The sequence below is a fragment of the Labrus mixtus genome, chromosome 20 (genome assembly GCF_963584025.1).
Source record: "Labrus mixtus chromosome 20, fLabMix1.1, whole genome shotgun sequence".
In the NCBI taxonomy this organism is placed as follows: domain Eukaryota; kingdom Metazoa; phylum Chordata; class Actinopteri; order Labriformes; family Labridae; genus Labrus; species Labrus mixtus.
This window is the reverse complement of record NC_083631.1, coordinates 17,167,629-17,182,348: the sequence shown is the minus strand read 5'-3', so window position 1 is coordinate 17,182,348 and position 14,720 is coordinate 17,167,629. Positions and strand designations below refer to the sequence as shown.

The 14,720-nt window shown below is 39.6% G+C and overlaps 1 protein-coding gene across 1 annotated transcript; it reads right to left on the bottom strand.

Moving 5' to 3' along the window:
- Positions 1 to 1,138: 1,138 nt before the first annotated feature.
- LOC132954079 (trafficking regulator of GLUT4 1) lies at positions 1,139 to 14,287 on the bottom strand. The gene is made up of 6 exons (XM_061026533.1): positions 13,997 to 14,287; positions 4,525 to 4,816; positions 3,868 to 4,157; positions 3,299 to 3,431; positions 1,580 to 2,520; positions 1,139 to 1,501 (listed from the first exon to the last, which is right to left on the bottom strand). The coding sequence occupies exons 2-5, from the start codon at positions 4,760 to 4,762 to the stop codon at positions 2,504 to 2,506; spliced, it is 678 nt and encodes a 225-aa protein (XP_060882516.1). The 5' UTR covers positions 4,763 to 4,816; positions 13,997 to 14,287; the 3' UTR covers positions 1,139 to 1,501; positions 1,580 to 2,503.
- Between the last annotated feature and the right edge of the window lie 433 nt (positions 14,288 to 14,720).

Sequence of the window (14,720 nt, the reverse complement as noted above, 5' to 3'; positions counted from 1 at the left end):
AAAAAAGGTGTGTTTCTCTTGATTCCAGACCAAAGGCCACTTAACCTGGAAAACTGTTCAGGAACTTTAAATGCTGGACAATTGCCTAATAATCTCCTACAGTAATGATGTCTTCAAAGACAAAGGGGACGAGGCTCGGTGTGGGGACTAGAATCAAAAGACTAGTCAGAAAATCAAAAAACATATGAAGACAAATAAGGCAGATCCATCTCTTGTCAGATCACGTGGAGGTGCACAGGAACACAGTCAGCGCAAGTCCAGATCTGCGGTGTGAATGTAAACGTAAGCCCCCAAATGAATAGAGGGCCTGGAGATCACAGGGAGCAGCGTCGAACCGCCGATCACTTCACGTCACTTAAGTAGAAAACGCTGCACTTACTGTGGTCAGATAAATTAATTAAGTAGGTTTGAATCAGAGGGACTCAGAGCTGGAATCATTTACAGGCACAGAGCTGCACTTAAGAGTCCCATTGACCACAGCTTATAGATATGAAGAGAGATATTGAGAGACAATACATTCTAACGTCTTATTTTAGCATATGATGGGAAAAAAAAAGAACACAGCTTTTGCAATATTTCTCTTTCAGCAGTGTTACCAACACTATGTCCCATAAGCCCTGGACAGATACTTAAAGGGTGACCAGCTTGACAGAGAGGGTTTCATAACAGACTGTCTCTTAACTCGCTTTTCCATTATTCCAAAAGTGTGTTGAAATCCCAAATGTTTTCATTAAGAGTATTTGATTGTTCTTGGACAATGAACACTTAACTCAAATAGCACTTCCTATAGAAAGGTCAAATCAAAGAAATGCTTAATAAGAGCTTGTACCAAGAAGTTTAATGAACAGTGGGCTAGACATTGGCTCTCTCTATAAGACCTTTTTAAACAAAGCCCATGTCTTTAATTAAATAGGTCCGCTGATTTACTGCTAACCAATCTGAGCTTTCTAAAGAGGTTCGAGTGGGGGATGCCACATCTACAGTACAGTACTCTACTAGCCTGTCCTACAACCCTCTTTGAGATAGATACAGCCGCACGTGTTGATTTGAATTGATTGTACAGCGGACTGAGTGTGCAAAAGACTTAAATCCGTGTTTTATACTTTTAATGTGTAAACTCTAGGAGCTCTGGGAGGGGTGTGATGTTTTGTTTAGTGTATTGTGTTTGCTACACTACCAGGGGGATTCAAACAGCAGCTGGCAGCTTTAATCATAGAAGAAGCTACTGTAGCAGCAATAGAGCAAACCAAAATGAATAAAAAATGAAGACCGCAAGATTCTTCCTCTGGGCAGCAAACAAGTGCCCGTTGAAAAAAATAAAATAAAAATCACGTTAACCAAAGAAATTCAAATTGAACGATGGAATCAACTACATATGGAAAACACAAATATGAGCAGCAGTCTTTGTAGCAGAGTAAACAAGTGTCTGTTGATTTTCTTTTCTTTTTTATAGTCAGCAAACGTTATGTGCAGAGTCAAACCAATGTGAATCTGTTTGCAACTAATAGTCCAGTGTTCACTAGAACAACAAATGTGGATTCATCCACTTCTTAAAGTAGGACTAAGCTACATCTAGCACACAATGTTGGTTTGAATCTGTCGATGAAACGGACAGTATGAAATAGAATTTCCTTTGACATTTATTTAAGATGAAGGTCTGTTGTTGATAGTGATAAACTGTTTTATTTTTATTTGTGTTTTTGTTCTGCTTAGCGTCGGGGTTCTTCTCAACCTGTCGGGGCTCAAGTCCGCTATAACAACGCTCTCACTATACATTATCCCTTACACAGTGAAACCCAGAGTTATTTAAAATTCAAAATAGCTTTATAGTGAGTGACATATGCATGTGCATGTGTGCACCACAAACACCTACAGGAACAGATGATTGAAGAAACAATCCACAACTTTCTAAAAAAAAAAAACAGGTCACTCTGTTTGTTTCCAGCCTTTCCAGTCCAGAGACTCTCACAGTATCTTCTTCAGTCCATATTAAACAAGCACTTAGTAGGATTTTTCCAGCTTCAGTTCAGCACATTTTCTCATTTTTTGGCATCAAAAAGTGAAAACCACATCCCTCAGTTTGCTTATTGCTGGACCTGTGGCACTGAGATTCATTAAGAGGTCAGAAAAAAAAATCCCATTTCCATAGACATGCTTCCATGACAAAAAGACCTTTCTTCTTCATCAAAGAGAAAAGTGGTCTGAGGAGATAAGCTGTGACTAAAGAATAATATAAGCATTTCATGATCCAACTTTTTTTTCTTTGTTTCCAAGTCGGGCATAGGTTCAGGAGTGGGTTGGTCGTTGGGTTGTGTCGGAGGTAGAGCGTCAGGCAGACCATGCTCTTCGTGCAGCAAGAAACAACAGCAAAGTATACGAACAGATTTGTTTTCATCTGTTGCAGGCGCTTGAGAAGGATAGTGCTTCAGAAAATCAGAGGGAGCAGTGTCTTGTCGGTCAGATGTTGTCGTCAAGTCAGACTTGCAATACAACCCCATTTTAATCAGGATTTTAATATCACTGTAGACAGAGAAAATACAGAATGACACAGGAATTTAGAGGCGAACTAGAATCTTTGACAACAAAAATTGTCTACATTTTATTTTCTGCCTGTTTCCTGGAAAAGGGTAAGTGCTAGTTCTTTATTTCAGCTGCCTTTTCAATTGAGGCGTGAAGTAGGATTGTCCTGATTTGTAAACTAACCCAAATTAAGATTAACCGTTTCGTTAGGTACCCTAAAATACTATTTATGGATACCCTTTAGCTTCTGTTTCAAGGTACCCTTAGCTGCTCTTTCTTGGAGTGTCTTTTCAAGGTTCCCCTTGCATATATTATCAGGTACCTTACTTAATTATCCTTCTCAAGGTCAACTTATTTTCTGTTTTAAGGTTACTTTTAAGTTTGTTTAAGGTGTCCCTCAAGGTTCCCTGAACAACTGTTCCCCTTAAGTACTGGTTTCAAGGTACCCCTCCTTACTAACACATAGTTATACTTTATTCAAGTGCTCTTTACTCTTTTACCTGACCGTGGTTGGATGGATGACCATGCAGTTGCTTCATGTAAGTTATGATCAAGTTATAGTGCATTACTTTTATTAGTATAAGTACCAACAGTGAATGAGAACAACTTGATAAAATACATATCATTTACCTCAAACTAAGCCAGGATTTTAATTGTGTATGTATCTGAGACAGAAGGAAGCATGACCTGTTCTTTCCTGAGAAATTTTGGATTTTTCAATCTCGCAGGTATAAAACACCCAAAGCTAAAACTGCAGTTTTGATGGCATGCTACTTACATCCCCAGTTGAAGGCAATGGCGGTGGTGATGATGACGATCCCTCCCAAGATGGAGACAACCGACAGAAGCATGGCATTACGGCCCAGACGTCGCGCTCCGTCAATGTTGCCCTGCTGTAAACTGTTTCGGGACTTAAAACAGTGAAAAAAGGATTTAGTTGGATCAACACTAATGTCCTGTAGTAAAGATAGTGGTGTTGAGAAAATAGTTTTGCAGATGATATATAACGTGTAAATTAGCAAACAAATGTCTTGTTTTGATCTTTCCCCATCACAATGATGCTTCTTGATACAAGCTTAGGTACTCTAACTTGAAAAATGTGATTGGTTTCTACATAAGTCTGAGTCTGTTTTAGCAGAACCATCATAATAAGTATAAGTCAACTTATTTTACTTTGACAGTCTTGAAATGTTTATGTTTCTTTGAAAACATTTTTACTTGAAGTAGAAAAATATGATAATCTGTTGAAAACTACTTAACTTTAAAAAAAAATCATATTGTTATCAAATTATAATTAGTGGGTTTTCCCTCTAATTTCTTATCAATAGACAGAGTCTAAAGTCATACCATCACGGAAAAGGTGAGGGCTACGATGTTGATGGGCCACAAGGGGCAGAAGCAGGACAGGATGGCCAGTATCAGGTAGTCCCTTGGCTTGGACCCATCCACAGTGGCCTCTGTGATTGCACTGGGCTGGCGGGTGAGTGAGGGCCTTGGTGAGCCCCCCACCACCGAGCCGGACCGGCTGCCCAAACCAGACCGACCGTTGGCATGGCCCCCGGGTTTAGCGTGCAGTTTGGGCGACACAGAGGACACTGTGGGAGAGGAGTCGACCCTCACGGGACCAACGCCATTACCTGGAATAAAAGAAGTTAGCAGAGAAGACACTCTTCAAAAAGTAGAAGTACTCATTAGGGAGCCTAAGACAGAGTTATATTATGATTCAATAGATAAGATTTATTTGTTATCATCACTGTTTACAGTTGCTAAATGTAGTTAAGTAAAAAGTACAGCATTTAATACAGACAGATAATGAACTAGAGGTTCAAAAAAAGAGATAATGGAACTACCAATGTTAAGCAGAAGTTCTCAACTTTAAAAAGAAAAATAACATGGAGTGGAAGGGGAAGAAGAAGAAGAAGAAGAAGAAGAGTGGAATGAAATATGGGGAGAAAAGTGAGTTTTGGATGGTGGCCATGGAGATTCATGCACAGGTATATTTACTGGTCTCTATGTTGTCATCCATCACTGTAAGAAGGTCCATGTCTTTGCCCTTTCCTGTTTGATTTCCATCAGGAGCGTCTGAGGTTGGTGCTTGTTGCTCCGCAGAGACTGGTTGAGAAGTCACAGTGGCATGATGGGCTTCTCCGTCCTGCTGTGTGCTGATTGGCTGGTGTGGCTGCTGGGACTCTTCCATGCTGCTGGATGACTGTGTGGCGGCAGTGGTGGGACTTGTGGCCATCAGACGGTGACGATAGAGCGAAGAGGGGAAGAGAAGCTGAAGGCAGGCTGCACTCTGAAACGGATTAAAGACACGGTGTTAAGAGTTCATTACTATTGATCCTGATTGGCTGTTTAAATCATAAAAAGCCAATCAGGATACATTTCCTTCTCGGTTCATCTGACCTCCATCAGGTACCTGATGACGTTTCTGTCTAACCGACGTTCATCATGCCCTGACCAAGGTTGGTTAGATCGAAGCATTGTGTGATTAAATAAACATGTCAGCACAAAGTGCCCCCTTGGGGTTTATAGACAGGCTAGGGACACATTTTACTGTTTTCAAACCTTAGTAAAGTATATTTTGCATAATATGTGACCTTTAACATATTGTACTTTTGAACTATATAAGATAGAAGCTAAGCCCTGTCAATTTCATGAACTGTACACAACACAGTGGATGGTTTATGAGGGGTTTTTTTCAGAAAGGGAGACTGGTGCATTCTCGTGTCAGTTCTATGTGGCTAAGATCATTTCTACTGACATCCTGCTGCAAAGTGGATATATGATACACTGGTCCTATACAGATTCTGTTGGTCCTTTTCTTATTAACTGCAGTGTTATTGAAATCTCAAGTCAGGAGATTTGAGAGAATATTAAGAGTGCTTCACAATAATGCAAGAGCATTATTAGACTTTACAGACGTCTCTTTTAAGTCCCTGACGCCGAACCAAAAATAAACTATACACGAAAACAAAGACACACACAGAGTCTAAGGACTCGTACAAACACAAGGTAGGACTCATCAGGAACTAAAGATACACTGAAATACTTTGAAATATGATCTGTCAAAGCCAAAACTAAGGACATATGTACAGATCCAAAATAATGATATGTAACATGTTGTTTATCTAAGATCACAACTCGCACAGTCGAGATGTGATATTCTTCCTCTGGCCATCGAGGTTAGTCGATAAAAAAAATATTCTAGAGGAAAACAGACTTTGTGAGAAGTGTGATTTGGAAGAAGTAGAAAGTGAGTCCCAGTTTCTTTTGGATTTCACAAAATATGATGATATTGAGGTGGACAGATGTGCAAACTGTTAAATGTTTGATGTGTTTAGGATTGCTAATTTTGTCTCAAAAGCTTGGACAAAAGACATGATAGTCTTTTTAATTAGGCTTTATCTTGCTTTTGCTTTCTTTTTCTGTTCCATGACAATGAAGAGACCTACTATGCAATCTGATCCTGGAGCGTTTCAATTCGTGATGTCATGTGAGCCCACGCAGGCTGGGCATATAAATGTTTGTTTGACACAATAATGGAATGAAAAACTTCAGAAACTTCCACATTTTCTGACCATGACTGAGGTTACACAAATTCAAGTGCCAAAATCGACAACATGATTACTGTGGTCGTCAAAAGAAGAAGAAGAAGAAGAAGGAGAAGAAGGAGAGGAAGAAGGTTTTTGTAACCTGAAGCATAATATAAATATAACAGATCTGGGATGTGTGTGGGTTGATTAGGTTGCCTCTTGCTGCCAGCTGCTGAGGTTTCTGGCTCCTGGCCTTGTGAGTAGGTGGACATGAGCTCAGGCTGTGTTTGTTTGAAGGTCACCAGGTCACTGATGGAGTTTATTTAGACTCATACGTCACTGAATGCCTCTTAAAACCAGAACCATCGTGACATATACATGAATCAGCATCAGTGAAAGTGAGGAGGGATATTAATCTGTCAGTCTTTACACTGAACGATGGCACTGATTATACTTTTACGGCATTTTAATAAAGATGGACAACTTTGACTCTTGTAAGAATTCAAGGTTAAGGTGAATTTATTCAAGTAGTGTACTCAGCACAAATTGAGATCCATGAACTTTCAATCCTTCTACTTCACTACATCTTGGTGACAATTATTGTTCTTTACACTGCAGACCCTTTGTCAGTGTGCCTGTAACATAAAAAGTGTGCACCATTTTGCTACATTATTCAGACTGAAGAACATGTTTCCTTGAAAGGGTTTGCAAAAAGGCTTTGAACTACGCTTTCTCTTGATTGGCTGAAGTGTCAGAGGTTTTGACTAATCAGCAGTGGCATGTATCATTTCCCCACTTTTCAATATGCGGTGTTCAATCCATTCTTTTTTTATAAATGTTTTACTGTGTTTCTTCAAGGTTTCAATTTAACTTGTTGTATTTTGTCTGTATTGAGACATCAACTTGTGCACTTTATTCAAGAATAAAAATGTAATAAGTTTTCTGCATTTCAACATTTCTTGATACAGATACTGAAATGCTTTGTGGAACTAAACCCCAGATAGCTTTGTTTTTGTGTGCCTTTTTTCTTTTGGAGAGATAGGACAGTGGGTAGAGTCGGAAATCAGGGAGAGAGAGAGTTGGGGGTGACATGCGGGAAGGGAGCCACAGGACAGATTCGAACATTGATCCACCTGCATGGAGGACTATAGCCTCCGTACACTGGGCGCGCACACTAACCACTGCGCCACCAGCGCCCTAAACCTCTGAAATCTTTACCACAAAACCATACTGATCTTTATCTTTTTTAAAACTATGAACGAGCTTTATTATTTCTAATGATAATGAGTAATAGTTATATAGTGCCACACATCACTTTCCTAATGTAATATTCTAATGCAGACTTTTCTTCAATCCATGCAGCTGGACCGCTGTAAATAATTCAGTCTCCTGCACTTCCTATCTTATCTCCTCCATCTTGAATCCGTTCCACTTCAATAAATGTTCCTGCGATCTTGTGTTTGATAAAAAAAAAATTTCCTCTCTCTGCAGTATGGATGTTAGATCCCTGTGGCAGAGGCTCATTGATCTGAGCGGCAGCCTGGAGTATGAGTTGCTGCATAGTCAGTCTTGAGTCAAATGGAACGTTGTAAAGCGATTTACGACGATGAACAGTTTTAAAAAATGTAACTCTTCCTCCTGGATGTTATTATTATTATTTTTATGGCTCTCATCGTTCCTGATGTTAAGAGAATGACAGCAAGGAGCAGAGGGATTTGTTGGAGCCAGAGCTCATTAGCGCCACAGCTAGAACTAGCTCCAGGCAATACGGGGTTGCAGCCACGGAACCCCGGCTCGGCTGTCCCGACCTTGGTGTCAAAATCCAGGCCGGACTCGCTTTAAATCTCCCTGTTGCAGTAACATTATGTTATTCTGTGTCGTTCAACGATGCAACTTTCCCATCTAAGCAGGACTTTTCTTGCCTGGTCTTACTCTCTCCAGTGAATAAACTGTCCCACAGAGCGCCACCTACAGGCCTGCAGTACTTCTGTTGAAATGGCTGAACTTGCAGCTCTTGTCTTCTTGCAGCTGTTTTCTGAATATGTTTGTTTTTGACTTGTTTCGTTTCTGTATTTGCAGCATATTTGATGTTAATGGAGTTGTTACGCCTTTTTGCCGCACGTTTGTGTCATTTGCAGCGCATTTCAGCCGTTGCATTTGTTTTGGATGTTTGCATTTGCTTGTAGGCCTACGTCATTTGTTGTCGAGCCTTTGCTCCTACCGGCCACCGTACAACCGCCATAAAACACAACAGAAGAACAAATGGTAGGTGGAGGTAATGTAATGAACTTACATTGTTGCTTATTTGAATCAAAAGGAATGTAAAACACAATATGGAAACAAACGTACAAAGCCTACATTACTTCAGTTGTACCTGAAGTGATTTGTAGCAGTTGATTCTTTCATGAGTTATACTATTCCCATTCATTCGGCCAGTGTGCATGAATTGTCTTCTTTTTCTGTCACTGGTATGCATGCAGTAGATTTGGCTGTAAGGTGGACTAAAGAGCGGATTTGGGGGAGGGGCTGGACTGCAGCACCCCTCTCACTGAACACTGTAATGACCTGCCAGGACTCAATTGATGACTTGTACTGTTTTCCCCCCGAGGAGTGAACAATGCAGTGCCGCCCCGCTCTCTAAAAGCTGACAATTGCAGTCTTTTCTTACAGAGTTACACTCGGTGTTAGTGTGGCAGCAGCGGCCTGAGGGGCTCAGAGCTGCAGTGTAATTCAAAACATGTTACAAGATACAAGTGTTCTTCAAAGGACCTCTGCAGATACCGGTGAATGCTCCCGGTGTTTCAGAAGCACTGACTTCCTGTTAAACATTAGATGAGTCTCATCAGAGTGATTAGATCCATCACTCCGAAACAATGATGTAAAGAAATATTGACCAATGAAATCCAGTCAATTAATTGGCTTAAATTGATTGCACAAATGCTGTTAATAATCACAAATGTTTGTTTTTCTTTTTCACAAGACTAAATCTAATATTTTATGTTCTATGTTTTAAGCCGCGGGCATTATTACATCATTATTTTGTTGAAATAACTAGTTTCTGTTTTTCTGAGCTAACGAGAAGTGGACTTTCTAGAGACATGTGTATCTAAAAGGACAGCGATGCTACTTTCACACAAGGTTCTCAAAGATGATAACGGTTTAATTGTCAATAACAGCTTTTAAAGAAGTAAAAATCAGCTCAACTCTGAACCTTTACAGCATTCTAATCATTTAAATCCAACAACTGTGAATTTAATATTACTGCAACACCAACGTTTACCTTTTTACTGCATGTATGATACTTTTAATGTCTTCTATGTTAGTAACTTCATAGTTTTGCTCAAAGGTATAATTATTATTATTATATATTTATATATATATATAAATATATATTTAATATATATATATAAATAAATAAATATATATTATTATTATAATTATTATTGTATGTCGTACTTTTAGCACCAGTCTCTCAGACTAAAACAAAACTCCCTCAGCGCTCCGCATCCTCCCCGCCTCTCCCTCAGTGTTTTAACCGCATGCAGCTGTTTCTACGACTGATTTCCATTTATACATGCAGCTCAAAGTTGATTTGGTTCTGTTTTCTTTTAAGTATTTTAGACCAGAGTCATGTCTTCAGTTTGGACAGTGCGTTGGTTCTCCTTGTTGTACTTTTGGGAAAACACTCTACGGACAACATCCCTGCAGGGTGACAGAGCTGATGAACGGTTGGACAGGGAGGGCTTCAGAAGAAAAAAACAAACATGTATGAAACTTTTTTTTTTTTTTTGCATCTGACTGACACATAAAGAAGCTAAAGAAAGTCCTGTCAGTGTTAACACAGAGCAGAGCACAACGAGTCCAGGGGGAGTTAATCTTGTCTCTCTTTTTTAAGAAAGTCATCACCCAATGATATTTGTAGTTTGGATATATTTCATATCTGCTGTATTATAACTTTATAGTTTCTGTAAGACACTTTTGGTTCGTGTTGATTTTGAAGCGGACAAAGTGGTACATCTGATGTTTTTTTTCTCATTTTGTGTGTTTGTATGTTTTTTTTAAGTGTTTTTTTTTTTTTTTTTTTTTTTTTTTTACAAAAGTCAAGTCTCAGCATCCTTATTTCTTACCTGTCCATTGGTAACCAACACTGATGTCTTATCTTTCCAGTGGTAAATATAAAAAAATGGGCTGTTTCAGCAGTGAGGAGTGAGTCCCTTCATCTGACAGTGACCCTGCAGCAGCAGTTTCAGGCAGTAAAAATAGCTACATAGAAAAAACAGTCTTGTCAATTATTGTTTCATTTGCCTAAGTAGGGCACATAGAGATGCCAGTATTCATTTCAGTCTGTTTTCTGATCAGCTAAAAACTCCTCACTTGAGCTTTAATTAAGGTATTGAATGCAGGACTTAAACTTGAATTGGAGACGTTGACAGTTTTGTATACTTTATCTGGAGTTAAGGATCTGAATACTGTAGTTTTTTCACAACAAAATCTTGGACAGATTCCGTGTTCATGTTTCCCCCCGATCGTTCTGATTCACATTCAGAGCTGAAGAAAAGGTGAAGGGTCTATAATGAAAGTTGTGAATATTATGAAAAAGGGTAGGGGTCTAAACAGACAGCTCCCACAGCAATTAACCTGCTGTTGCTTTCTGTCCTTTCTCACTAAGAAGCAGCGTTGACTGCATCTAGCGGCCTCGGACACTAACTGTATGAGGCAGGAAGGGAAATCAGCAGGAACCATTAAAGCCATCAGGCTCTGTTGTTTTTAGCTCTGCTGGAGCAGAGTAATGACTCTGTGCTTTGATAATGTTTATTTCATGCCAGAGTTGGAGGATCATTTAGCTGCTGATTCAACTCCACCATTACATACAGACTAACTGGGGGTTAGTCAGTTTAGATCGGAGAGTGTAAGTGTTTAAATGAGACTTCACTGATGGAAGAAACGACAACATTTTAAAATCTGTGGCTGACCACAAACTAAGTGAACGTAGACTTCCTCGGGAGTGACGAGCAAAGCTGATGTACCTTAAACCTGCAGTCTAATAGTTCGCTGTAGGTGATTGTGGAGAAGTCTATGAGAGAACCAGCCAACTTTTCACTTGACTGATTACTTCAGTCAACATGTTTATGGTCAAAGTCTCTGAATTCAAGTCTTCTGAAGTACAACATGTTGTTCATTTAGTAAATTATGTTCTAATTCAGAGTTGAATGGATGATAAAGCAGGGCATGTTTCAGATTGACAGTTATTACCACGGAAACCTGAAAAATTACTTATTCACTGTTTCGCTATTTTCATTTTCCCTTCCAAGTAAATTTAGTTTCTTGCCTGTTCTTTTCTTTTTGCCAATTAATATGACAGCTACTGTGAATAACCAATGTTTCTTGCCAATTAAACTAGCACTATCTGGTCACCCTGCCATCCTCTAGGGATGAATATCGTCACTAGATATATAGGGTTTTATATGTGTGAAATCCTAAACCTGTAAAACACATAAATCTATCAGATGTAAGTAGAGCAGTAAACAGTAAAAATCTCTTGCACATAAAGTGTAGATTGTAATTAACTACAGTACTTGTTGTAATGACTTTAAATGCCCATTCTGCCTCTCAGTGAGTTTGGAAAGTATATAAATAAAGCTGCATATTGCAGAGGTTGATATTCAGCCTCCTCAGATCTGTTTTAGCACAAAAATCAATTTTTATTTCTTGTTGGCGGAGCTGCACAAAACTCAAATCGCAGAAAGATTGAGTTTTTGTTGAGTTTGTAGCGCTTTAACTCGGACACACACTCACTGCATGCCTCATTAAGTTCACACAATGACACTTTTCATTTTTCCATAATGGACTCTGTCAAAGGGGTAAAAGTTCCAATTCATGTTTAAAATTGAGGTGGTGTGTTTGTGTTGTAAAGACTGCTTCATATTGAAAGTAAAAAATCTGGCCCCCTAAAGGAGCTTTAACAAAAATGATGGACACCTAATATAATGCAGTTTAGTTCATCACCTCTGCACTCTACAACCTCAATAGAAAACAGATACTTTGATGAATATTTCTCTGACTGAGTCCACAAAAAAATGAACATTATTTTGTATTTGAAAGGTAGTATTTGTGGCTGAGCTCTTGTGCACTCGATGAATTGTCTGCTGAGTGTGTATTTATATTCAGTTGTCGTCACACAGCAGCAGATTTCTGCATCCAGAGGCTCTGATGCTGCGCTTGCTGCTGCAGCATGTGTACCAGTATCGATTACTTCAAACAAAGCAGAAGCTCTGCTAAACTTTCAAATCTTTTTTTGGGAAAGCAGACTTTACTTGCTGATGGGGGTGGGGGTGGGCGGAATACTTGAGAATTATTTCTGATAATTTGAAGTAAATCAGTGTCTTAAAAATGTACATTTAGGTTTGATTTTAAATTGTGATTAATTAACATTCTATATTCCTAATCTTAAATTTTACTGTTGCAACAAACACAATCAAGTTTGTTCGTTACTTTACTAAGATTTGCACAAAGCCGGTTCTGATTCTTGATGAGAGACACATCCCCCAGCCCAGCCCTCCCTCCCACCTCCCCCCTCCCCCAAAGAAATTCAAAGAGGGTACATGACTGGGGGAAAAGACAATCCCTGCTCTTCTGCGCTGCACTGTAACACCACATGGTTAATGGGTGGGGGGGGGGGGGTTAGGGTTTGTCATATCTTCTGATTGCAGGTAAGCCTTCAAGAAAATGTTTTAATGGCTTAGCAACAACATGGACTCCGAGTCTAATCATGTTCTGAAAACTGGATGCGTCCAATCAAACCAGAGGTTCATGATTCACAATTGCATTAAGAATGACTTAAGTACTTTTTTTTTTTCCCATATGGAGATCCTAACATTACACATGGAGATTACCTAAGATCCGATCTCCAGTGAGGATCTTACGTTTGTTTTTCTTTTTAATGTTAATGTGATGCAAGAAAACATGCAGAATCATCATCTTCTTCTGATTGTTTGGTGCTGCTCCACAGATCATCAGCAGCAGCAGCAGCATCTTCCTGACTTCAGTCCAAGACATGAAGACATGAAACTGAAATCTGAATGACCTTGTAAGACCTCACGTTGGCCGGAGGAGAAGAAAGACATGCCTGACACTGATCATTGTTCAACTCATGTCTGTTACTTCTTTCCACAGCTCCGACCTTCAACCTGCTGACACGCTCCGACCACACAGTCAGCCATGTTCCTGTCGCCTCACACACTTTAATCCACGTTAGGATAACAGCTCAGTCTAACAACCATCTGCCCGCTTATTTCCGTCTCCGCACTCAAAGGCTAAGTCAAACCTTTTTCTGCTCTTGGGCACCAAATAAACATCCATATGTGTTTTCACAATTCAAACTCTCAAATTGGGTCTACAAACTGAAAGTACGGAGGATTTGGTTGTAAAGGAATGAAAAACAAGTCAGTATTTACAAGTATTGGCTCCAATGTGCTTACATCTTGAATATTTTTTTCATTGTCACTGATTAATCTTTCATTGCTGCCTCTTTTTTTTGACCATATGTCCCCACAGAGCGAGTACATGGCAAGAGCAGAATAAACAGTGACTCCGACTAACCGGCTTCTCATAGGGTTTCTATATAAAAGCCAAATATTCAAATGTGACTGAATCATTCCTGTAAGTGTCAGGAAAAAATATAAGAATGATAAACTATGTCATGAGGAGCTGGGGAGATTAAAAACTGCGACGTTGAGCCATGAAAGCGTCATGAATACGACCATATTTTAATACATAATTAACAGATTTCACCGGCTGTACAAATGCACCAAATGCAGACAAAAGGAAAGGGAAAGAGTGATGCAGGACGAGCAGAAGGGAGCCAACACACCCACAGAGTGAGTGAAGCAACAGAAGCACATGTTTAACACACTCATCATGTGAAAAAAGAAGATTTTTACCTGGTCCTAATCTACAGGCAGCTGCAGGCTGATGTTCATGGTGTCTCTGCAGGAGGTACAGGAGGTACAATCCAGTGGTGCAGATGCAGCAACAGAACTAAGAAATAAAAAATAATGAAATCTTAATCTTAATGAAAAACCTGGTAGATCTTGTTTTTTAAAGGTTAAAAAAGCTCTTGAACCTGTTTGGTTTTTATTAATGAACAAGGTTTTTCTGGTTTCAGATGAAGCAGAGCGGTGGGATGTCGCTGCAGCAGCTCTCTTGTCTGTTCCACTGCAAGAGGTAAAAGGAAAGGGAGGGGTGCTTTAATGTGTGTGTGTGCTCGTGTGCGCCTGTGTGTGTATGTGCCTGTGTGTGTGTGTGTGTGTGTGTGTGTGTGTGTGTGTGTGTGTGTGTGTGTGTGTGTGTGTGTGTGTGTGCGTGTGTGTGTGTGTGTGTGCCTGTGTGTGTGTGTGTGTGTGTGTGTGTGTGTGTGTGTGTGTGTGTGTGTGTGTGTGTGTGTGTGTGTGTGTGTGTGTGCAGGAGGCAGCACTTTCACTACAGTGTCTTCTTCCCTCTCCATCCTCCCCCAGCATGAAGCTTGAGGATATTATAGGTAGTTCTTTTTCTACCCTTTCAAAATAAAAGTTTAGTGTGTAGATTTAAGATCCATTATTATCGGAGAAAATAACTAGATTATTTAGTGAAGCAAAAGTGATTGCACCACTTTATAAAATGACTTTA